Raw genomic sequence first — 26,751 nt, 5'->3', positions numbered from 1 at the left:
ATTCAGATCCAGACCTGTGAGATGGCTGATGATTATGCAGAGCAGCAGGCAGGACAGGCTCCTGAGAAAAGTGAGGCTTTGCTTCTTTATGTCGGAGGTCAAGTGGAGCCTGGCAAGTTAGTCGCCCCAAAGTAGCTGCCAACTGCTGGCATATGGAGTCGGGTACTTGTAAAGATGAATCCAGATCCTTCCTGTAATGATACCACACCCATGGCCACTGTGAAGTCATTCACTGGCCTTCACTTTCAGCATTCAGATATGCTATGGCATCCACTTTTCTTTTTGGTGTCCAAGAGCAGCAAACATATGTGAACACATTAAACAAAACTTTCTTGACCGCCCAAGCTCATCCTAAGAGCTGCCAAAGCAGTCTTCACAAATATCAAGAGCTCTGAATGCCTCTGACGGAGAAAATAATAAGTGATGCTTAACAGGTAAACAAAAGGGCAGTCTACAGAAGAGGTGTGTGTGTGTGTGTTTATCCATAACTTTATGCATATAGATCAGGTCAAACACAAAATTCTAAACACTTGAGAAACCTACAAGGATGATTTAATGAGAATGCTACATTTTATCCCACAGGTATAAATTATAACATCTAATTTTCATTATTAATTTTTGGTGGTAACCTCTGCCACCAGAGAACTGTACTACCACTTAATAAGACCAAGTTTATTCCATGACATAGTACAGTGTGAAAAAAAGAAGGCAACAGTTATATTTTGTGACTGTTCTGTACGCATTAAATATCTTTTTCAACATTCAAAACTCCATTAATTGATACTGATAAGGAAACTGACACAGAGGTATCAAATAATCTGCCAAGGCAAGGTCATACAACAGGTCATAAAGATCACACTCTACCTCTAAGTTCTTCATTCTACATTTGTAATGACACTTCAAATGCACATCTAAAAGGGGAATATAACCTAAAATATTTAAATTGTAAAGAAAATGTGTTCACTGCATCGATGTTTAAGAAAAGAAAATCCTATAATACTCCCAACAAGTTTTAGTATGCTTGCCAAAAAAGTAAGAGGAAAAAAAAAATGAACTGATTCCAACAAGTCTAAAATTTCATTTATATTTAGAATGTGAGCTGAGCTAGGCTAGTGTATGTAATGAATATATATGTGCGTATGTCTCTCTGTGTATATAACACCCACATTATTCAAAAATCTCCCAAAAATGTGGAAAGTTTGTTCCAATCCTTCTCTATTTTGTCTACTTTAAGACTTCTTTGCAATATGCTTATGTAAATACTGAGTTTAGCTGCTGTTCTCATTTCTCAAATCTTCTGCTTTTCAATGAATTGGAAAAGTGACAGACCTAAGCAGACATCCTGGAACACAAAACCAAGGAGATATAAACAAATACAACCAGATCAAAAACAAAAGTGTCTTCTTAAAACACTCTAACTCATTACTACTGATACATCAAAAGAAGTGAGAAAAAGTAGAGTACATTGGCTTTGGCTAAAAAGTGGGTGGATGAGAGTATGAGTGTACATATGTACACACACACACACACACACACACACAGATACACACACACACTAACACATAATGGACAACATTTTACCCAAGTTCACTTAAAACTGTACAGAAGCATGAGATCTAAAAGAAGAAAGACTCTGAAATAAAGAGCGATGCCGGGACATGGACAGTATTAAGGCTGCTAAGCTCAACAGGTAAGTGCCTTCAGTTTTCTTAAAGAGTTCACTTTATGGTTCAATTATATTAATAGCTCACTGACTCTGTGGGTGATTTGCCTAAATCTACATTTCAAACAGATGCTGAAGAAGATTAAGGATATAGTCAAATATTCATATCCCACTTACCTGATGCTAAGTCTTCTTCACAAACAGGAGTAAATGGTTATTGTGCTATTAAAAAAATAGTGCAAAGAACATGTTTGCAAAATACTACAAGTTGTGTACATAAAATATCCACATAAAAGTGTGAAACTTCACAATGTTGAATACTGGAAATTAAGTATATGTAATACTGTGGGAATGAAAGTTGAAAATGAGAGCACTTTTGATGAAGAGTTGGCAACAGTTATCAATGGATTTTGCACTTTGATAATACAACAATCACATTATTGGAAACACATTTTAAGTAGGACATTTTTGTCATACTTGAGAACTAAACATACATCTGGTATATATCTTCTCCATGTAAGCTAATAATATGACAGATTTTGATATAAACAAAGTCAGTCTATGAGAAATTTTACCAAAACAAGGAAAAGCTATTACAGTTATTCAATGTTGTCTCAGTGTAAAAACCACTTTATACTCTTAATTAAAGACTCTATGCTCATAGCAATGTACTAAAAGTAACAAAAAGCAAAACGAAAATTTTTACAGATAACTCTTCTCAAGATAATCACATTGACAAAATAAGCTGGACTGGGGCACAGCTGTGATCCCAGTTACTTTGGAGGCTGAGGCAGGAGGACTGCAAGTTTAAGGCCAGTCTGGGCAATTTGGTGAGACCCTGTCTCAAAATAAATTTTTTTTAAAAAGCCAGGGATAGGGCTGGGGATGTGGCTCAAATGGTAGCACGCTTGCCTGGCATGCGCGGGGCACTGGGTTCAATCCTCAGCACCACATAAAAATAATGATGTTTTGTCCACTGTAACCTAAAAAATAAATTTTAAAAAAAATTCTCTCTCTCTCAAAAAAAAAAAAAAGCGAGGGATATAAATCAGCAGTAGCATGTGCAATACCCATTACCAGAAACAACAGCTACAATGTTCAGTCTAGAAGTGATCAGGGTGAGGTAGTAGTTTTGGCTTTGTTTCCACTGAGGAAAGCAAAGGGGAGAATTTGCTTTTTGGATGGAGAACAGACATCATCAACCTTCAGATTTTACTTCCAGCATCTCAACCCATATCCAGCCTGGTGTGAAGAGATGGCAGATGGGACCACGTCTGTTCTTTCAACTACTGAAGCAAGAAACTGAATGTATTCTGCTTGTTTTTATAAGCATGAATATTCAGTCACAATAAGTAGGAGCAAGGGTAAGTGTGCCAACTATATTAAGCAGGTCCCAAATCATCGTTATCCTTTTTCTCCTATTATAGATTAAGACAAGAAAAGTAAAATCAACATCTAGAAAATACCATTTCTGCCAAGCTTGGAAAAGACTCATTATTCAATGAAATGATGCTGGTTTTCATACTTTTAATGCAAATGTATTGAGTGAAATGTGTGAACAGAAGAAAAACCAAAGTAATTTTGTTAGAGGGGGAAAAAAGTTAAGAGCAACTAAACTGAATTGGCAATTATTTTTTCACTTCATTTTTTTATGCTTTCATTATTTTCTCAAAAAATAGTAAACAGGCATTACAGTCTCAATGTTCATGATTAGCACACACATCAGACTCCTGTAAGTACCACAATAAACTTATACACGGATCCATTCTCCTGTTGTGTAAATAATGCCTATTTGTCATTCTTTACCACTTTATCTTGGAAAGGATTACTGAAACCAAAACGGATAATTTTGCTATAAACAAACATAAAAAAGGAATAATTTTTTTTGTCATGCATAAAAAATATTGAAATAATTCCATGTCACTCTACCCTTAATCTTCCCCCAAAAGACAGAGAACAAGGTCCAGAAATAAAATAATACAACTCCATTTGCTAAAATGAGTTTAATGACTGTTAAAAGAAAACATAAAGGCCATCTCCCCAGACTGTCAGTGAAAAACATCCATTAAAATTCCACCTCTCATCAAAAGTTTTTTTTAAAAAAAGATAATTCATTGTATATACAGAAAAGTTCTTCAAGAAGTCTTGAAAATGAATGAATACCTACCTCAATGCTCCATTCAAATCCTATTCTAGTCAGGACACCCCTCAATAAATAAACAATTATGTAGCAAAAGTGGCCTAAGCAATTGGGTTTCCCTGTGTCCCCTGACTGCCAGATGTGGGAAAAACATACTAGGTGCTTAGGAACCAGCAAGACATCTCAAACTGATGATCCCCTAGGGTCCAACAGGTAATGACTTTTAAAAATAAACAATTCCCAATAAAAAGACAGAAATCAGTCTGCTCTTTAGGATTGAGAGGGGATTTCTTAGATTTCTGTACATCCTAGTAAGCATTCATTCTAGAAGTGAATCAATGCCAAAGCAAGGCCCACGTGTGGGAGTTGAGATAGACTTACGAAGTAGCCTGTTCCCAAGCTGGAAGGAGCTGAACTCTGCAATAAAGCATAAAGACAAAGTGGAAAATCAGCAATGGTTTTTAACATGTTTCAATCCACACAGCTCATTACCAGCCCTCTGCAGACTTTTCATCACCACATCACATCACCAGTGCGTGCTGCCCCTTGTCATCTGCTACTGATACAAACACCGTGTTGCTTAATTTCCCCCTTTACATCTCTCAACAACTCAGAGATGCTAACATGCTATTTACTGAATTCCAAGCTTCTGCGGTGGATGTAATTGCCAATTTATTTGACAGGCAGCTGGGTAATGAATTAATGATGGCATTTCGCCCTGCACTGAGACTAAACAGACACGCATCAGCCTGCCTCCCTGACTTGCTGACATTCAACGCCCTGGTCTCAAGCTACTCGGTTTTGTGGCCACAAAGGGGCAGGCAAGAGGAAAAAGCCCAGACTGACTTGAAAATAAAAAGCCCAAAGGGCTTGGATGACTTTTCCAGTGTGTGACCTACTTGCCAATTTATTCCCTGAAGGCACCAGTTAGTACACACACAGTTCTTTTCAAAAATGAGACATTTTGTAAACATAATTAGTGACCAAATTGCAAAGAATGTGTGGGTAAAAGGAGGTGGTGAAAAGCACAGTTTTTCTGAAGGTTTTAGTCAAAACAATTATCAATTTGGACTGCCATAGTTCTAACATACAGGGAACCCAAAAAACAATAATTCTGAAATGAATGCAGGGTATTATTTATTTGGACAAAGAAACCAAAAAAAAAAAAAAAAAGGAAAACTGTGTTTCAAACCTTTCTGAGGTTCTGCTCTTTGTTGTTTTTTGATTTGGGTTTTGGGGGAAATATTTTTGTTTGGTACTGCTTTTTGTACCAGAGATTGAATCCAGGTAAGCCTTACCCCAGTACTTTCTATTTTTTATTTTGAGAAGGGGTCTCACTAATTCCTGAGGTTGCCCCTCAAACTTGCGATCTTCTTGCCTCAGCCTCCAGAATTGCTCTGATTACGAGCATGCACCACTGCACCCAGCTGAGTGTCTTTTCTTTTTATGTGCTTTTCCTAAAACTTCTCCTTACAAAATTATGCCCCAGCCAGGCCTTGTGCCTCATGTACCAGGTCAGTTGTTCCACCTTTTTGGAGCATCCCGACCTCAATCCTGATGCAACAGTCTTTCCCTTCACTTTTATTTCTTCTACCAACAAGTCTTGCCTCTGGGTCTATGAACCACAGGTAGGAAGGACCAGCAAGTTTATCCTTCTTTGTTTCACAGCATATCACAATGTCTTGTACACAAGATGCATCAAGTGAGCATTTGTTGAGTCAACATATGAATAAATGAATGGACAGACTGTATACAGAAAAAAGGCTCAGGAGAATTAAACATCCCCCAAATACATTAGATGTGATTTTTTTCCTCTTTTAATTCTAAGCTATTTGAGAAGGAAAGATGGGATTGTAACTGTGTCCACATGGAGCAAAGATAGCACTATTCAGGGCATTAGTAAATCAGGGTCCAGAGAACTTTCTTCACCTCAGTGTTTCAGACAAGCTCAGAGCAATAAAGCAGCACAGACATGGTCATGCATATTGGACTCAAGTCTTAGAAATCCTGCTCCAATCCTGATCTCATAGCAGTATGAAAAAAAAGATTCACGGTAGTCATGGAGACAGCCTCTCACACAGTGATTAACCATGTGACAGTGTCACATGTTTTGAGCACTCTCAGGCCTCCATGGAACAGGTGAAGGCAAAAGCCAAGTTAGGTCTCCACCAGCCTGGAGTCATGCCCCTGGGAAGTAAACTCATTTTAGGATGAATTACTCAGAGAGAACATGGGATTTGTTTATTTCATTCACCCTGCTTCCTGCAAATGTATTTTATTCTAGAAGGAAAACTACCCTTCCAAAACCACCTCCCCACCCCCACGTACACATCATCTTATTGTATACCAAAGAAAATTACATCCTTCAGGTCTAGGAAAGCTCTGTTATGCTCATTTTGCATATATATTGTACATTACTCAGGGAGCTAGGTGGAGAAGAGGGCTTTGTTGTGCATATTTGTTCTGGCTGTTGTTTATGCAGGTCTAACTGAATGAGGGAACAGTGGGTATCATTTCAATTTCTGATGTCAACATCAAATTACTTATTTAATTTCATGCCTGGTGAAGCATTGTATAGCTACACGCAGAATCATTTCACTTCATTTGTTATGCTGTGCTTTCGTGGCGATTGGCTTGCCTTCCAACTGACAGCTTTAATTACGACATGAATTTGATTGCACTGCTGAGGAATTAACATAATGCAACAAAGCATTTAAGCACCCTGCCTTATAACCCCCTCCCACCTACAAGCACAGACAGACACATGAAGGAAAACAGACACTAGATCCTCACGTATGTTAAAGGTCCACTGGAATTTGCTCCAGCATTTGCTAGAACCTATATAGAACCTCAGAACTAGAGGCTATCCACATTTGCCAACCCTCTATACTCACCATTCTCTTTCTTTCTTTCTTTTTTTTTTTTTAAGGGAAGAGATTTGCAGCATTCTGTTTTGATTTCTGATCCTGGTAGACAACTTTATCAAAACCTCTCTTCCATGCTACCTTACCAAATGTTCGGGACACTGGCATTTCCTCCTGTCTTACTCTTTCCCCACATCTTTCTTGACTACTTGCTAGCTCCCTTCAATTATAGCTGGAGAATCTTTACAAAAGTAACATTTATGAAATAAAGAGATGTCTCTTTATTCAGTCCTTCAATTCCAAGATTCTGGCTATGGCCTTGTATTCCTGGGACACTACTCCTGATCACCAATAGGAGCCCCACCATAAAAGTATGGATATAAGAAGTTACCAGCAACAGAGAGGCCAGGGTGTAACTGACATTCATAACAAGGATCATATAACCTAGGAGCTTTGCTATCAAAAAGTTCCAGTAAAGTATCTTGATCAAGTATGGTTAATCTAAGTCCCAATCTAAAAATACAGCTACAAATATTTGAAAACTTCAATAATTAAACAAATCAGAAATTACACAAGCACCTCTAAACCACAGGAACCAACATACTATGCTACAAAAACAAAATAAATGTTTACAAACAAAATTTTTATAGTTGAAGATTTATTGTTAATTATTCATTTATTGACACATATTTAGAAATTAATACTGCTTTCTCATGTTACAGGAGATGTCCTAGAAAGGCAGATAGGCAGTGGTACACTATCAAACACACTGCAGAACAATTCTTCACTGATCAGCTTCATTTTAACTTTCTGCCCTCCCCCATTTCTAATAAGAGAGGGCTTCCATATTTCTTGCCTGAAGACCTTAACTGTGTACAAGTTATACTCATTCTAGTAGGTGTAAGAGGTATCTCCTTTAAATTTTGATATTTCTCTAATGATTAATAATTAAGACAATCTTCTGATGCATTTACTAATATTTCAATTCATTACCTATTTTAAAAAATATTTTTTTAGTTGTCAATGGACATTTTGTTTTATTTATTGATACGTGGTGCTGAGAATCAAATTCAGTGCCTCACACATGCTAGGTAAGTGCTCTGCCACTGAGCCACAACCCCAGCCCAAGTTCTTCCTTATTTTTTAATCAGGCTGTCCTTTAATTGTTCAGTTGCAGGATTTCTTTACATATTCTGGACATTAAACACTTATCAATTATATGATTTGCAAATATTTTTTCCCACTGAATATATTGTCTTTTCACTTTCTTGGTAATACCCTCCGATGCACCAAAGTTTTAAACTTTGATTATATCCCATTATGTCACCACTTCTCTTCTATTGTTCATGCCTTTGATGTAACATTCAAGATTGTGAAGATTTATCTCTGGGTTTTCTTCCAAGAATTTCACTGTTTATGCACTTATGTTTGGGAAACAAATCCATTTGAGTTTGTTGTTGTTCATGGTGTGATGTAGAAATCCAAATTCATCCTTTTCAAGGTGGAAACTCAACTGTCCCAACAGCATCTCTTGAAGAGGAAATTTTTCCCCCATTGAACAGACTTGGTATTTGGTATGGTTTAGATATGAGGGGTCTCCCAAAAGCTCATGTGAGAGACAATGCAAGAAAGTTTAGAGGTAAAATTATTGGGTTATGAGAGACTTAACCCAATCACTTTATTAATCCACTTGAATGGAGTTGCTGGGTGATAAGTGTAGACAGTGTGAGGCTGGAAGAGGTGGGTCATCAGGGGCATGCTTTGGGGGTATATATATATTTTGTCCCTGGTGAGCTGAGCTTAGTCCCTCTCTCTGATTCCTAATTGTCATGTCCTGAGCTTCTTCCCTCTGAATACTCTCCCACCATGATATTCCCTCATCTTGAACTCAGAACAATGGTATTGGCCAACTATGAACTGAGACCTCTGAAACGATGAGCAAAATAAACTTCCTCCTCTAAAATTGTTCAGGTCTTTGGGTCACAGCAGGAAAAAACTGACTAAAACAGTAATCTTCTCCAAAATCAGTTGAACTTACAAGTATGGGTTCATATCCAAAATTCTCAAGTCTATTCCGTACAGACTATATATGTACATTTGTACACGTGTATGTATGTGTGTGTGTGTGTGCGCGCGTGCGCGCACGTGCGCATGTATGGCAGTGCCTCACTGTTGTGATTACTGAGCTTTGTAGTAGTTTTTGAAACTGGGATAGGCATGTCCTCTAATTTTGTCCCTTTAAAAGATTATTCTGGCAATTCAGGAGCTAAAACCATTCCATATGCTTTTGAGAATCTGCTTTTCTATTTTTGCAAAACAAAAAAAAAAAAGAATTCTGATGGGTACTATGCTGACTCTGTAAATAGCTGATGGTAGGTAGTGTTGACACCTTAGTAATATTCATTTTCCATATTCATTGACATGGATGGTCTGTTGCAAATTTTTTTGAGTTAACGAGAAGTGAGGTCAGAGTAACAATCAAGAGATCTCAGTGACTGTGCTCTTGTCTCCTCAATTGACATGGCTTTCATTTTTCCAATCTAAAAAGAAAATCTGACCAAGTAACTTGGGAATAATTCTCTGTGCCAATAAGACCTCACATTAAAAGCGTAACAAAATCTCAGAAGAGAAGTGCTATTGTTAACAACCTAGGTTTGGAGATTATCATTATATACTTCTATCACAAAGTTAATGAAACATAAGAACACACACAAATATATTCTTACACAAATAATATACTCATATTCAGAACAAAAGACTGAGTTAGCACTCAGTAAGTTAGTATTCATATAAATGACATTATGCCACATTAGAAGTGGAGATAATTAACTATAACCAACTTATTTGAAATGCTTTGCTAAATTCATTTAATTCTTGTAAGAAGTTGATGTTCTATACACCAAATTTCGCTCTAAACATCACAAATTTTCCCAAGACACATAGGAAAGTGGCTGTGTCTTGGAGTTGTCTGCTTTAACTGAGAACGAGATGAATGTAGTATTATCATAGGGAATGGCTGAGTAGTCTGCACAAGCTTTTACACTAGCCAATCTCCTCTCAGTAAAAAGGTTTTGAGCATACATTTCTAAGATACACATGTTTAAAAATTACATATCAACTATTCTTGCTTATTATAGTGAATATTAGTAAAGTTTAACTTTTCTCTCATAAAAAAGACGCATTAACATTTTTTCCTTTAATGTGATGGATAGTTTTGCACACTGTAATTAAACCACTGCTTTCAAGCAGATAGGAAAAAATAAGACTAGAGATGAAGGATTTTTCTCCTCACTACACATAATACCTGTTGCTCTTTGTCTACATTCAGGCATTCTGAACTGGTCTCTTTATCTTTCATCGTATTTCCTTAACCTGCTAATATTGCCTTTGTTGGTATCAACAATAAAAATTTCTCTCCACTTGATCCTTTTACAATAGTTTCCATATCTTGCTCTCAGAAACAAAAATGGGCAAAGAATGGTGATATATGGTGCATAAGGGCAGAAGGCAAGGTAGTCCAAAGAGGAACAGATGGTTCTCAGGAGAACAGAGGGGAATCAGCCCTGCAGTAGATGGGATGTTGGAGAAGGGTTAGTAATGGACCCCTCCAGCAGTACAGTTTATTCTCATAAGGTCCCATAGAAATCCATCATTAAATGTAATTCCTTCTCTTACCAAATAAGTAGCTACTTCTTCTAATAGGAAAGAAATGACAATAAGGGATTGTTACTGATTTCCTAGGAGAAGAAATGAAAAAAGGCCAATAGCTAAAAGATGTCATCTCCTAGTTATGATACTGCCTTGACTGTTTCATTTGTTAGTAATAAAGTTACTATTTATGAATAATAAAACTGTTACCACTTCTCTTTGTAATCTGTTGTTTCTAAGGTAATAAATATTCCCACCTACTTTATAATTTGTTAAAACACATTTTAGATCAAACTACATTGTAGAATAACATCTATGAGGTTTAAAAAGGTACATACCAAGAAAGTGTGGGCTGCAAAAACTTGGGCACACAGCCTGATCTACAGAGGAGGGGTGGTTACTAAGTGAGGCTGGAAGCAAGACTGCACGCTGTCGTGGTTTTGTTCGTTTTTTTATTAAACTTACATCACTGAGCCTTTCCCGGGAGCTGCTCCGGTGGAAGCCCTTGGATTCTCCACTGGCACTCTCACTGTCACTGTCCCTGCAGCTGTTCTGCCCTGGCTTGAGCTAAAAGAAAAAAAAAAGAGTGAAAAGGAAAAAGTCAGTGGTATCCTCACATGAATATTTCTTACCCCCTGATCTTCAAGCCCTGTCAAGAGGGAACAATTTAAGGTGTTGGTCGTAACATTCTCTTCAGTTTCTGAACACTGCACAGCAAGATACCATGGGAAGCAGGGCAGCAGAAAGTAGGACAGGCAGAAATAAATTCCATGAAATGGCACTATAGAGAAGGAATGAACAAGCCTTGAACAAACATCCCAAAGGCCTAACCTGGGCCATGAATCGGGAAGTAGCCTCTCAGAAATTTTTCTTCTATTTCAATGTGATTCTCCTTTCAATAATAAAAAGACCAAAACATGGAAGAAACGAAAGCTAGATTACAGCAACTAGGATTTCCCACTCTATTACCTCTGTTTTCTCCCAAAGAAACAATCAAACAGGACAACAAACAAGGCTTCTCTTGCTAGGTAAAATGATGTGAGGCTGTGAGGCTGCCCTGCAAGCACTGAGAAGACATTGCTGACATTGTTTGAAACACACGCTGGAGGTCTTTTGCAGGGTTACTTAAAAGTACCAATTAATGCCTACAACTTCAGTAGTGAAATCAGTATTCATTCAACAAATACACATTCAGTGCCACCATGGGGCTGGGACCAAGTGATCTGGAGACAGTGCTAGACAAAATAAGAAAAAGAGAAAAGAGAAATTTCTGACCTTATGAAGTAAACTTCATATTCATATTCTAGAACTTTCCACACATTAGCCAGCTCTTGACTTTTACTACCAGGCTTTGATTTTCCTTTAAAAAGGAATGAACACAGAGAATTGAAAATCACTGGCCCATCTAAGTCCATAAGTCACACATACACGGAACAATGGTCTATGATGCCATCACCAACCACATGGTTCAGTGACGCAAAGACACGGGAAGCATAAATTTACTAGATACAGCCCTTTACCATGTCTGCATTCTAGCAAGACGAAGATAAATGTAAATACACAATAAAATAGTTACTAAATGCAAATCAAAAAAGTAGCTGGTGACAAAAGAGAAGTGGATATTTTTGGAAACCCTAGATTTTAAAGAAGGATTTGGGCTCATTTGGGTGACAGGAAAGGGAAAGACAACTTTTTGGTGGTACAAAAGCAAAAGAAGCATCATGCTTCTTTTCCGGAGTCTCATTTGAAAAGAGGTACCCTTTAGGAGAAAACAGGAAGAAACAGGGTACATGGATGAGAATATAGACAGTCTCCAAATACAAGCTCAGTTTTTCCTAGATATAATGGAAATTTAAACAGCAAAACAGTCAACAGGTAGCAAATGTTTGCCTACAGGTTTCCAAGTAGCTCTGGAGCCAAGTGTGAAAATGGAACCAAGATGAATGGAGAATGAGTCTGAACTAACAATGCTGTACCTTTAACAAGCCTCTTCTCATAATGCTCAAACCCCTTATGGTGGCACTATCCACAGAGAGCTTCCCCACATCCCACAATACAGCATTACTTTTCACTTTCAACCAACCTCTCTATAAATTCATTTTATTACTTTCTTCAAAAATCTCTTCTTCCAGGAAGTCTTCTATAATGGAGCACATAAAGCCATGCTGATTTTACTTTCTTTTCCCCTGAGCCCTAAAATGCTTAATTTTCTTCCAAGCTAATGTTAAACTTTCTAAGTTAATTTAAGTGCAAGACATATGAGCCTTTTCTTATTACTATGGGATTAAAGGACAGGTATTGTCTTTTCAAATTTTCACCTTTATAAAACATATAATATATAGAGTACTTTTCTAAAATGAACATCACCTTCACTCCATCTGAAATTCCATGTCCCTTTCTATCCCGTGCTTTTCCATATCAGACCACTTCTGTCTGGAATGTTCACCCATATCCACTCTATGCTTCTGTGATCAAGTTGTTTTTAAAATTTCAGATCTTCTCTATTATGATCTTTGAAGAGCTCTTTCTATATTCATTTTAAAAAATATAACTTCAACGTTCAGTTACCACATCATCCTTCAATAAATGCCTCTGATAATTATAATATACTTTCAAATCCCAAAAACCTCACTGATATAATAATAATAATTACACTGATAAGAAACTCTGTATGTGGTGTGAGACCCCCTAATTCATAAGTAATACCAAGAGCTCTTGTTTTACAGTGAGTGTTAAATATTGTGGATAGAACTATCTGCAGTGTATGGATGAAGAAGCAGAGAGCATGTGCTGTGCTCAAAAGTAAGCAAAATCTAGAGCTAAATTAACCCATGTTTCTACTACCTACTGTTCTAATTTTCATTGTACTTACTTATGGATTTATTTAATCTTTCTTCCCCACAGTACTAAGTTTGAATACAGGGTATAGCACATGACATACTAGTGCTACTCCCTTAGAAGTCAATCCCTTAGAAGTATCTTACCTATGAGCTGTATCCCCAGTTCTCTTTTAAATTTTGTTTTGAGAAGAGAGCTCACCAAATTGCCTAGACAGGCCTCAAACTTGCAAACTTCCTGCCTCACTCTCCTGAGCAGTTTGTTAGGCGATGTTCATAAAACTTAGCCACCCAACTTAAGATTCTCGAGAAATACACATCCAACTAGGAATTAAAGATATAAGGGCATCCAGGCTTTTCCTAATATGCAACTGGCTTATCAATGCCTAGACTTGGGGCTTTTCCATGCCTCTTCAAGAAAACAAAACGTTGATCTTAATAAGGTTGATCTAAATAAGACTTCAGTGGCCCTGATGTAAGGAATCTGACTAAATGCTTATCTAGGTTACGGGAAACACCAAAGACTTGAGAAAGCAGCTTGCTAGCATTCTCAGTGCCCTGCGAGCAAAGGCACACAAGTCAATTCCCTTAAAAGGGTCTTATATAAAATCCACCAATGCTACACTTTTCTCCTCCAAAGCCAGGCTCAAGTTTAAAGGAAATTTAGGATTTTAAGCTGTCAGACAGCTCAATATTTCAAAGTCATGGACTGACTATAGTAAGTACTAAAGCTAAACCATAAGATTTCAGGCAAGACATGTTCATTCCTAATCCCATGAATATATTTTAAAATTGGCATTTTTAGCCATTCGGTGGATTATTTGGAGTAGCACAACTAACTCAGAAGTTGTCATCATTTACCTGAAATTCCCAGGTATAATTGGCATCGCAGAGACATTGCAAAGGCCAGTGCTGGCTTAAACACTTAAAGACCTTAGGAAAATTCATCTGTCTGCAATGATTTGTCCAAGCATCTCTGGCGGCACTTGCTATCACTGAAGTAACTGATTTCTTACTATCAGCTCTTAGATACCTCGGGCCTTTGTTTATTATAACCAATTCTCTGATTTGACAATTTTTACCCCACCTGAATACTACATAGTTCAAGTACCAGAATTAGATCAAAATATCTACAACAAAAGGTAGACAGGCTAGTATCTGGCATAAGTGACAGTAATATTATCAATTAGAAATTTCTTTATAAAACTATAAGTAGTCAGTTGTTTTTTATTAGATTTCATTGTCAACAGCAGTTTTATAATAATGCTGAATACAATGCACAAACAGTTCCCATTATAGTGTTAATGGTATTAATGGCTAAGTAGGAAAATAACAATCCATTGTTTTATAACTGCAAGTAAACATCACCTTGGACTGCGTAAGAGTGAAGCAATTCTGTGTACATCTATAAGAAAATGGGAGTCATTCTTTTTCAGCACAGGTATAGAAAATTCAAAAAAGGTGCTAGATTTGCCCGGAAGGTGTCAATGATGCATTTAAAAAATTTACAGAAGGATAAATTACGTGGAAGTGATATCTATGCCCAGAAATTATAAGTTCTGCAGTGAAATACAAAGAAGTGTCCAAAATTAATCTCTTTCCACACTTCCAGTTCCTCAGAGCAGTACATATCCTACTTTGAACTATTGAGTTTTCCTGTATAAATCTAAATGAACTCTTTTTATAATATTTTAAAATGCATTAATAAGCTCAAAACCTTTCTTATTCTCAATGAAAAAACTTAATTCACTCAGACTTAACTCCCACCAAATCAGCATGTATTTAATCTAAAAAATAGAATCTAAAAATTAGATATTTTTCTTTGTCAAAATAAAATTGTCTCCAAATGGGAACAGTTACATGGATTGGGTTATATTTGAACTCTTTTATTCCTGAAGCTTTAAAGGGTATTTTAGATAAAAGATCCATGAACCAAACTGAAGTACTTAGTAGAAAAGCTGATTTATCAAAATTAAGCTAACACAATAACTACTATAAAAATTATAAGGTTCAATAAAAATATTTTTTTCAAGAAATTAAAAGTAGCCAGGCATGAAGGCATGACTGTAATTCTAGCAAGTAGCAAGGTTGAGGTAGGAGGATGTTAAGTTTGAGGCCAGCCTGGAAACTTAGAGAAAGCCTGTCTCAAAATAAAAATTAAAAAGGGTTAGGGGTATACAGTTCAGGGGTAGAGTGCCCTAGGTTAAACCCCAGTAAACACACACACATACACAAAGTTAAAACTATATTGTACTTTTTAAATGCACAACAGTTCTGTATAAAAGCTAAAATATTATAGACATTAGACAGAGCCAAGAACTGTGCGAACTTTTCTCCACAATCTTATAATCAGAGCTTATGTTGTTTATTCAATAGTTAGAGAAAGAGTTTTAGGTATTTGATAAACTAAAAATAGCCATCAGTAAGATTTAAATATTAAAAATAACTGCCTTAGCCAGGCATGGTAGTACACACGTGTAATCCCAGCAGTTTGGGAGGCTGAGGCAGGAGGATCTCGAATTCAAAGCCAGCCTTAGCAACTTCAAGGCTACTCAGCAACTCAGTGAGACCCTGTCTCTAAATAAAATACAAAATAGGGCTAGAGATGGGGCTCACTGGTCAAGTGCCCCTGAGTTTAATCCCTGGTCCCCCACCCCACCCCATCCCATCCCCACAAGTAAAAAAAAAAAAAAAAAGCTGCCTTAGGCTCCATCACACATGTCTCTGTAATACTAGGTACTTGGGAGCCAGAGGGAAGAGGAACACAAGCTCAACACCAGCCTGGACAATCTAATGAAATTTTGTTTCATGTCTCTAAATAAAAATTTAAAAAGCTGAGAATACAGTTCATTGGTAAGATACTTTCCCAGCATGTACAAGTCCCTAGTTTAAAGCCCAGTAATATAAAAAAATAATAATAACAAATGATAATAATAATAATAATAATAATGTTTCCAAATCAGGTATAAATCAGTTCAAATAAAAGTTAATAACAAAATGGAAGAAAAATTTTCAAAATGATAAGGAAATAAAAGGCTAAATTAAGCTCCTATTAAAAAAACAAGGGCATCCCATTAGTGAAAGACAGATACACAATTATTTGTTCAATATAAAAATCTAAGAAAAGGCAATGGGAAAAGGACAAACAGTTTAAGAATAAATGGCTAGATGAAGACCTACAACAAAGAAAGTAATTTCAGAGACATCAGACACTTCCAAAGCTTAGGTTACAGAATTCTATATGAAAGTACATAAAAACAAACAAACAAACAAACAAACAAAAACAGAGGTGATGAGCTATTATGGAAGAAAGGAAAGGCCACAAGAAAACCCACAGATTTGAACAATTAGTGAAACTGAATGGGTATAATAAAGTAAACATCAAAAACATATGTTAAATAACAACAAAAGTCAACAAAAAATAAAAATCAAAAGTCAGATTTCTAAATTATAGTAAACATTATTCTATTGTGATATTTTCCAAACCATGACCAAAGATTTTAAAATTTTAAAAAAGTATTATCAAAGTCCATCCAGACCATAACCCCCCCACCCCACCCCCACACAGACATGGGGGAAGGGGGGGGAGGGGGAGAGAGAGAGAGAGAATCCGAACCAAATCTGACAATCATAAAATTCCAAAGGGGAATTAAGAAGAAACTTTCTCAGTTAAGGCAGCTACGAAAACCTGATGAGACACAGTAAACTTAACCGTATGTAAAAAGTTATTTGTCTTCTAATTTTTTTTCTATAAGAATATAAGATTTCACTGATTTGCAAATAGGCCCAAAGGAATTTTTGAGGTGGTGGCACTGTTTAAGAACTGAAGTATCTTATACAATGAAAACTACAGAACCCTAAAGAGAGATATTGAAGAAGACCTTAGAAGATGGAAAAATATACCCTGTTCATGGATAGGCAGAACTAACATCATCAAAATGGCGATATTACCAAAAGTCCTCTATAAGTTCAATGCAATGCCAATCAAAATCCCAACAGCATTTCTTGTAGAAATAGATAAAACAATCATGAAATTCATATGGAATAATAAAAGACCCAGAATAGCAAAAACAATGCTAAGCAGGAAGTGTGAATCAGGCGGTATAGTGATACCAGACGTCAAACTATACTACAGAGCAATAGTAACAAAAACAGCATGGTACTGGTACCAAAACAGGCGGGTGGACCAATGGTACAGAATAGAGGACACAGTAACCAATCCACAAAACTACAACTATCTTATATTTGATAAAGGGGTTAAAAGCATGCAATGAAAGAAGGATAGCATCTTCAACAAATGGTGCTGGGAAAACTGGAAATCCATTTGCATCAAAATGAATCTGAATCCCTTTCTCTCGCCATGCACAAAAGTTAACTCAAAATGGATCAAGGAGCTTGATATTAAATCAGAGACACGGCGTCTGATAGAAGAAAAAGTTGGCTATAATCTACATACTGTGGGGTCGGGCTCCAAATTCCTCAACAGGACACCCATAGCGCAAGAGTTAACAACTAGAATCAACAAATGAGACTTACTCAAACTGAAAAGTTTTTTCTCAGCAAAAGAAACAATAAGAGAGATAAACAGGGAGCCTACATCCTGGGAACAAATCTTTACTCCACACACTTCAGATAGAGCCCTAATATCCAGTGTATACAAAGAACTCAAAAAATTAGACAATAAGATAACAAATAACCCAATCAATAAATGGGCCAAGGACCTGAACAGACACTTCTCAGAGGAGGACATACAATCAATCAATAAGTACATAAAAAAATGCTCACCATCGCTAGCAGTCAGAGAAATGCAAATCAAAACTACCCTAAGATACCATCTCACTCCAGTAAGATTGGCAGCCATCATGAAGTCCAACAACAACAAGTGCTGGAGAGGATGTGGGGAAAAGGGCACTCTTGTTCATTGCTGGTGGGACTGCAAATTGGTGCAGCCAATTTGGAAAGCAGTATGGGGATTTCTTGGAAAGCTGGGAATGGAACCACCATTTGACCCAGCTATTCCCCTTCTCGGTCTATTCCCAAAAGACCTAATAAGAGCATGCTACAGGGACACTACTACATCGATGTTCATAGCAGCACAATTCACGATAGCAAGATTGTGGAACCAACCTAGATGCCCTTCAATAGATGAATGGATAAAAAAAATGTGGCATTTATACACAATGGAGTATTATTCTGCATTAAAAAATGACAAAATCATAGAATTTGGAGGGAAATGGATAGCATTAGAGTAGATTATTCTAAGTGAAGCTAGCCAATCTTTAAAAAACAAATGCCAAATGACTCCTTTGATATAAGGAGAGTAATCAAGGACAGGGTAGGGACAAAGAGCTTGAGAAGAAGATTAACATTAAACAGGGATGAGAGGTGGGAGGAAAAGGGAGTGAGAAGGGAAATCACATGGAAACGGAAGGTGATCCTCAGGGTTATACAAAATTACATATAAGAGGAAAAAAGGGGTAAAACAAGATAATACAAGTGGAAGAAATGATTTACAGTAGAGGGGGTAGAGAGAGAAGAGGGGAGGGGAGGGAAGGGGGGATAGTAGAGAATAGGATAGACAGCAGAATACAACAGTCACTAGAACGGCAATATGTAAATCAATGGAAGGGTAACTGATGTGATACAGCAATCTGTATATGGGGTAAAATTGGGAGTTCATAACCCACTTGAATCAAACTGTGAAATATGATATATTAAGAACTATGTAATGTTTTGAACGACCAACAATAAAAAAAAGAACTGAAGTATAAGATGGTGACACAACTGTATAAATTTACTAAAACTCATTAATTTCTATCCTTAAAAATAAATATATTCATGGTTTGTAACTTGTATATCAATGAAACAATTTATTAATGAAAATAAAATATTCTACTAAATCCCTTGCCCCAAGAAGGAAGAGTCAGGTCTCTGTTTTGTGTTCAATGGATTATGTCAAACTTGCAGAAGTACCTTTCTTAAATCAACACTGCTAACTACAGAAGTAAACGAGGACAAGTATCTTGAGGATCATTTTGAAATTCTGCCTGCCACCATGGGCTTAAAAAGACAAGAAAAGGAGAAACCACCACTAAGTCCATGTATCATACATTCACTCCAATTTAATTTTAAAAGTTTCATTAATACCAAGTCAGAGACAAGATTCTTGGATATGCTGGGACTTCAGAAAGTCATTTATCTGTGTTAGTGATGTTTCCAAATAAAAATATTATTACAGAGATAATGATTTAAAAGTTGTACCATTAGCTTTGAAAATGAAAACTATTGGGTTCTATTTGCCCAACACAAATATCATTCAACATTTAAAGGAGATTGGGGAAATTTAGAATAGTAAAAAAAACTAAGTTAACACAATAAGGAGAAGAAAAATAAACCAAGACCAATCTAACTACACAATCATAAATAAGAAGCACTTAAGACATCAGAAGCAATTTGACTGACTCTGATATCTTCACAATAGACACATTCAGCCCAGAAAGTATAGCCTGATAATGTTCTACCCCTCATCAAGAGAATCATGACTCTACTCTCTAGGACTTGGTCCAGTCTGCGATGATGGTATTTTTTCATAACCCTGTAATCTGAAGGCAAGAGCAGAATGTGTAGAGACCAGTGTTTATCAAGGGACTTGCATTTATCCACCACTCAGGTACTATTCCCAGGCTGAGCAACTCTGGCCCAGGCCTGATGACATACCTGACTTTCAGTCTGGACCAGAAAGGCAGTAAGAAGTGTACAGTGGGAAAACGAATGCACAACATCGGGGTCAAAGAGAAAAGCTGAAATGAACAGAAGGTGTTTAGCATTCCTTGGGTAATTGTGGACTAAAAAGATGAATGTTTTCAAATAGGCTCAGCAATGCACATACAAGATACATATGAAATGCAAAAATAAACTGATGAACAAATATCTGACTTCTTTGGTATTTTCTAGCTTTCTGAAAATGAGATTCTGATTATTAAAAAGAAATCTGCAAACAATGTTATTTGGTTTTCAAGGATAAATATACAAAATTAACAAACTACAAAACTTATTTTGTTTTTCTATAAGAAAACACTGTCCATAACTATCTTAATAACTTACATATCACTAAACTTATCAATTAAGGACTATTTCATGGAAGGCTAATATTACTTCTATAAGGACAGAACTGAATTGGTGTGGAAAGTCCTAGAATCAATTTTTTTGAAAAATAGCAGACATTTCAGAGGTTGAATGGGCCCTGCAAATGAATGTTCTAGAATAATTTCAGATCCGTATGATAGACCTAATTGTGTCCACCAAAAATACCTTCACTGAAGCCCTAATGTGACTATATTTGGAGACAGGGCCTTTAAAAAAAGCAATTAAGTTAAGTGGAAAATGGAGGCTACGGGGGTAATGCTATGGTCTGACTGTGCCCTCCCAAGTTCAAGTGCTGGAAACTCAATCACCAATGCACCAGTGAAAGGAGGAGGGGGGAGGTCACAAGAGCTCTACCCTAAAAAATGGACTAATTCATCATCTTGGAGCAAGCTGGATACTGTTGAGTGGGTGTGATATAAGTATGTCCTTTTTTTAACCACTCGCCTCTGACTTGCTATTGTGGAGCGTGGTCCTCACAGATGCTGGTACTGCTCTCCTAGTCTTGCCAGCCTCCAGAACCATGAGTCACATCAATGTCTATTGATCCTTTCCTCATTGTTGCAGCAGCAAAAATGGACTCAAGACAGGTAGGCGATATTCTGATTGGGGTGCTAATGAGAAGAGATTAAGGAACTAAGAGACACCAGCACACGGCATACAGAGACAAGGGCCCTGGAGGGCACAGCAAAGAAACAACTGTCACAAGCCAAGCAGGGTGAGCCCAGGAGAAACAAGCAAATGTACACCGTGATGTTGAACTTCTAGCCTCCAGAACTGTGAAAACATAAACTTCTGTTTTTTAAGTCACACACTGAGGCATTTTGTTACAGTAGCCCTAAGCAAACTAATACAACCTTTTGTACAAATAGTCTACTGTTAACTTTATACCTTTATAATACAACAAAATAAAAAAGAAAATTAGCTGATCTCCATTTCATTCTATTTACAAGAAATTCTGGAAAAAAAACTATATTTAGTGTCACTACTCTTCTCATTTTCTGTTTAACACAATCCAAGGCAGCTTCCCCTCCATACCCTAAGAATGTTCATCAAGCTCAACAACATTCTGCGAAGAGCATTTGCAGAGCTCAGGACAAGAGGCTCAAATACTCTCTGTGTCAAATCAAGCTAATATTGATTAAAATATGTCTTAAGTCTCCTTTCTTGCTTAGTAAATATTCATAATGACACTGTAGGCTGGATTTTAGTTTAGAATTCTGTACCCCTGTAGGCTTCTTGATGGAATGAGCCGGCACTGACCTGCTGACCTTTACTCCCCACCTGTAGCTGTGAAGTCACCTCACCTACACATATGCTGACACTCCAAGCCAACTTCCAGGCTCCATCACACACTTTATCCAAACCCTACTAGATCCACATGGTGTAGTACAGCACTCTCAAGAGGACATGCATATAGATATAGGGCCTAGAAGCCAGATTGAAGGTATTTGACTGAAAATTCTTGTCTCATCAGCATGGTGTAGAAGAGGTACAGTCAGCAGGTGCCAAGTAGGTGTCTTGGTCCTTGGACCACCCTCATTCTGGGAAAAAAAAATGGCATAAGGAGGGCTAGAACATGGCCCAGGACAAAAGTCTCTTTTGCTTGTCTTTAAAGCGAATACTGATCATTAATGACCTTCATAATGTTAAAGCTATGGACACTCTCAGTCCCTATCTTATTGACTTAACAGTAGCAGATGATATGATTAACCACTTGCTCACCCTTGGAGCACTGTTCTCCACTCCTGCTTCTCCCCAGCCTCTTTGGACATTCTCAGTCTTCTATTGTGTCCTCCAAATCTTTCCGGCTATTAAACTCGAAACACCCAGGGCACAGTCCTTAAACTTCGTCTTTTCCCAGGATATACTTAACCATCCCTGATGATCTCATCCACACACAGGATTTTACGAATTATGTCCTTGCTATGCCTAACTTTTATTATCTTCAGTCCCAATCTCTTTTTAGAATTCCAGTCTTATATATCCAGCTGCACCTTCCAATTCCACTTTGATGTCACCTCAAACTTAGAAACAAACGTAAGTTCTCAGTGCTTCCAGCTATTAATGACAACTTCACAATTCCAGTGGCTTAGGGCAAAACCTTCACCCCTTGATGGTTACCACCCTGCTCACAGCTACCATGTTTCCTTCCTAGAACATTACAGCACTTTCCTGAGTGATTACCCTGCTGTGCCCTTGCCCTGTATTTCAGTGAAGGTCTCCCAGGAGGCAGTGTTCCTGTAAAAATAAAAAACTCATGTCCTTATTCATTTCAAAATCTTACAAGGTTTATCCACTAAGCACCCTCAGAATAAAGATGAAGGTCATAACAGAAGCCTACAAGGCATCCTCAACTCTTATCTGGCTCTTCTGTTGTATTTCTCAAAGTTTTTGAGCTTGATATAAGACTGTTATTGTCACATGACAAAGATGGGGTTTGCATAAGTTCCACTACCATCATTTTCTACTCCTCTCTGCCTTGTTCATTCTATAACAATTTTACTGGCTTCCCCTCCACTATTCTGGAAGAAAGCCTGTTCCTACTTCAGGGTCTTTCCATCTGCTGTCTCCTTTGTCTGAAGGCCTGAAGCCTTTTCTTCTGTGGATCTCTACATGTGATTTACTAGTCAGGACTTCCCTGATCACTCCATTTACCATTGTAACCCTGCTTCCACTCATACCAGTGGTTCCAGACCTAGACAGGAGGACTGCAATTCAGCGCTAGCCTCAGAAACCTAGAGAGGACCAAAGCAAAGCAAAGTCAGGACCAAAGTGAGAGCCTGACTCAAAATAAAAAAAACAAAACAAACAGGTTGGAGATATAGCTTAATGGGAAAGTGCCTCTGGGTTAAATTTGCAGTAGCTCACCCAAAAAACTTTTTCACTTAATTTGCTAGTTCTTTTATCTCCTTCAAACACCTCTTATCATATGACATTTGCAACTAGATCATAAACTGCATTAGAACCAAGATTTGTATGTTTTAGTCACTATTTTAACTCCACAGCTTGAAACACTATGTAGAATTTATTCAATACCTAGTTGTTTAATTAATCAATATGCCTAATCTTTTAAGATCTGCTACATTAATATGGTTTTTAAAAATCTCTCACAGAAAGGCCCTTAAAGCAATTATCAGAGTGTGACTGGGACGTAAAAACCTGGTTTTCTGAGGCGTGTCAGTAAGAACTCAGAAACTGAATGTGCAGTGCTATAACGAGAGGCATGTGCCCTGGTGAACTTGTGGGTTTGGGGAGCATACAAAATCAGCTTTCAGACTCCTTATTCTTTCAAATGTTCTGTCACTGATTTTGTTCTCAAATGTGAGCAGACAAAGATATTTTAGAGAGTCAGGTACAGTAAAATAAAAGAAAAGTAAAATATAATTATAGTTAGGTTAAGAAACCTTCATTCTGGAATTTGAGAATTTAGAAGTACTTGTTCAGAAAAAGGTCAAAAACCACTACTAAGAGAAGTTAATAACTCTGTTAGTATTATACGTAGTTACTGATAAAACAGCCACTTTTAAGTAATTTGGATAACATGAAGTACTTAAAAATCCTATTTATTTTACCTCCTAACAAGTTTTTTTCTTTTTTTTTTTTAAAAACTCCTTTTTCTTATTTTAGTAAAAATCAGAAAAAAAACTATCTTCCAACATATATTTACAATGGTGAAAAACTTTAAAAATGTATACCAAACACTGACTTCTTAGTATGAACAACTACAATAGTATTTATGAAAGAAACCCAGTTGGTTATATAAATCAATAGTCTCCTGGGTAAATTTTTAATGAGAAGATGATTTGCATGGAGATATGACTATTATTGTCACATGACAAAGATGGGGTTTGCATGGGTTCCACTACCAGCATACTCACTCAGCAATGGGATATACTCCTAGGAATAAGACATCACCTGAAAGAACTCTATTATGAAAGGTCATTGCAGCACCATAATAGGAAGGTCCTCACATCCTACACCCTTCTGCATTCTTAATTTATATTACCACCATCTGAACTAAAGGTTTGTAACAAACTTCACTTCCATACAGCAAGGGATTTTCACTTGGATCCAGAAGATTTAAAGAAGTATGTACCATTATAAATCTGGACAAAATAGAGGTGGGGAATGGGAAAATCCAATTGTGAATGAGGGTCAAATGATGTAAATAAAGAAAGCTTAACATAAAGAATCATAAATTTCCCAACTATCAATAATTCTTAATCTAAACACATGGCACTTCACCAAGATGCAAATATGTAAAGTTTTACAAAATATGTAAAATTTCCAACACCAGGTGTAATTCTAGCTGATTTGCATAAACTCATAAAAAAGAAGTTGATAGTTTTTCCAAATCATACACAGGCATAAGAAGATGAATGCTAGACCATGTGGAGATGTGAACTGAAATCCCAAGCACAGGTAAAGGAGCTCTCTCTACTGCAGATCTACATGCCTGGCAATGAATGAGGAGGTGGCATTGTTCAGATGTTCATTTTGAGGGTGAAGACATAACACCCCGATGTCTGGCTATCGACACAGAAACAAGGCTGGTAAATGCATGGTCCCTTGGGGCTCTTGAAATGGTAACATATATGAAATGGTAACATATATTCTCAATGGATCAGGAAATATCTCACAGGCTCCATTTAAACAAAAAAGCAAGCAATTCAAATGACTGTGTATTAAAATTATGCAATCTTTATATAACATTTCTAAGCATCACAAAAAGTTAAATCATATGTAATTTACTGACTAAAAATTCAAAACAGCGAAAGACAAATTATGTCAAGTCACAAGGCAAAAACAGAAGTTAGGACCCACACCAGCCATCAACACAGACCTTGGTGATTAACAGAAGTAAAAAAAGTACATTTTATTTTTTTAAAATTATTATTAAGTTATTTATTCTGACTTATATATATTATGGTAGAATGCAATTCATTTCATATTACACATATACAGCACAATTTTTAAGCCACTGGTTGTACACAAGGTATTTTCACACCATTCATGTCTTCATATATGTATTTAGGGTAATGATGTCTAACTCATCTACCATCTTTCATAACCCCATACCCCCCTCCTTTCCTCTCCATCCCCTTTAACCTATCTAAAGTTGCTCCATTTCTCCCATGCTCCTCCCACCCTACCTATCACCATTGTGAGTCAGCATCCTCATATCAAAGAAAACATTTGGGCTTTGGATTTTTGGAGTGGCTTGCTTTACTCAGCATTATATTCTCTAACTCCATCCATTTACTGGCAAATGCCATGATTTTATTCTCTTTTAATGCTGAGTAATATTCCATTGTGTACATATACCAAAGTTTCCCTATCCATTCATCTATTGAAAGGCATCTGGTTTGGTTCCAGATTTAGCTGTTGTGACTTGTGCTGCTATAAACATTTGATGTGGCTGTGTCCCTGTAGTATGATGTGCCCTGCGCCTAATAGAAGAAAAAATAGGCCCAAATCTCCATCATGTCAGATTAGGCCCCAACTTCCTTAATAAGACTCATATAGCAAAAGAATCAAAACCAAGACTCAATAAATGGGATAGAGTCAAACAGAAAAGCTGCTTTTCAGCAAAAGACTGGCAGCTATCAAGAATACAACAATAAGTGTTGGTGAGAATGTGAGGAAAAAGGCACACTCATATACTGCTGGTGGGACTGCAATGGGGCAGCCAATATGGAAAGCAGTATGGAGATCCCTCAGAAAACTTGGAATGGACCCACCATTTGACCAAGCTATCCCACTCCTTGGTTTGTACCCAAAGGACTTAAAAATAGCATGCTACAAAAGTACATTTTTAGAAACAAAAACTTCAGTTCTCCTTCATTCGTCTGTCTAAAAGTCTGTCTTAATCTTGAATGTAAAATAAATAGCATGGGCAAGGATGGGCTTGAAGTTTAAACAACTATTAACAACTGCTCTGTGACCATTCTTATCACATTATAGGAAAAAAGAGTCAACTCATCCTCCTTGAGAGAGAACACACCTAAAGTATCAGCAGCAGAAAAGAAAATAAAAGAGACAAACTTTAACTATTTGGGATACTGCTATGCCTTAATATTATTTATTTTTTGCTTTCATATTTAAAATTCCCTACACTCCAACAGATCAAAGTTTTACAGAAAGACAAGAAATACAAATTAATAACTATTTAAGCATTCTGTTTCATCATGATAACAAACAGATGGTTTTAATATTCTAGAGGCTAATTCCTGAACAATTAAAAACACAGCAAGACATTAACATCTAATGAAACATTTTAACTACCAGTATATGCATCTGCCATTAATTCCCACACAGTAAGGTCTTGGATCTCCTCAATCTGTTCTTTATTAAGGAAAGTTTTTCCACTCTGAATTTAGTGAAGTAGAGAATTAACAACTGTTTTCAATCAGCAATCAGCAGGCTATTTCACCAATGTGTACTGAAAGAATA

General features: G+C 36.9%; 1 protein-coding gene across 7 annotated transcripts in view; it reads right to left on the bottom strand.

Annotated features, from left to right (window-relative positions):
* The window catches only part of Auts2 (activator of transcription and developmental regulator AUTS2), a 1,065,696-nt gene that overhangs the window by 546,735 nt on the left and 492,210 nt on the right, over positions 1 to 26,751 (bottom strand). For 6 of the 7 annotated variants that reach the window (XM_078023939.1, XM_078023943.1, XM_078023942.1 and 3 more), the window contains exons 3-4: positions 10,781 to 10,882; positions 4,185 to 4,220 (exon numbers count right to left, since the gene is read on the bottom strand). In XM_078023939.1, the coding sequence (XP_077880065.1) occupies positions 4,185 to 4,220; positions 10,781 to 10,882 (138 nt within the window). The remainder of the gene's footprint in view (positions 1 to 4,184; positions 4,221 to 10,780; positions 10,883 to 26,751) is intronic. The other variant, XM_078023946.1, reaches the window with a different exon arrangement.

Source organism: Ictidomys tridecemlineatus, chromosome 10, assembly GCF_052094955.1.
Source record: "Ictidomys tridecemlineatus isolate mIctTri1 chromosome 10, mIctTri1.hap1, whole genome shotgun sequence".
Taxonomy (NCBI): domain Eukaryota; kingdom Metazoa; phylum Chordata; class Mammalia; order Rodentia; family Sciuridae; genus Ictidomys; species Ictidomys tridecemlineatus.
The sequence above is the reverse complement of the archived record's forward strand: the minus strand, read 5'-3'. Positions and strand labels throughout refer to the sequence as shown.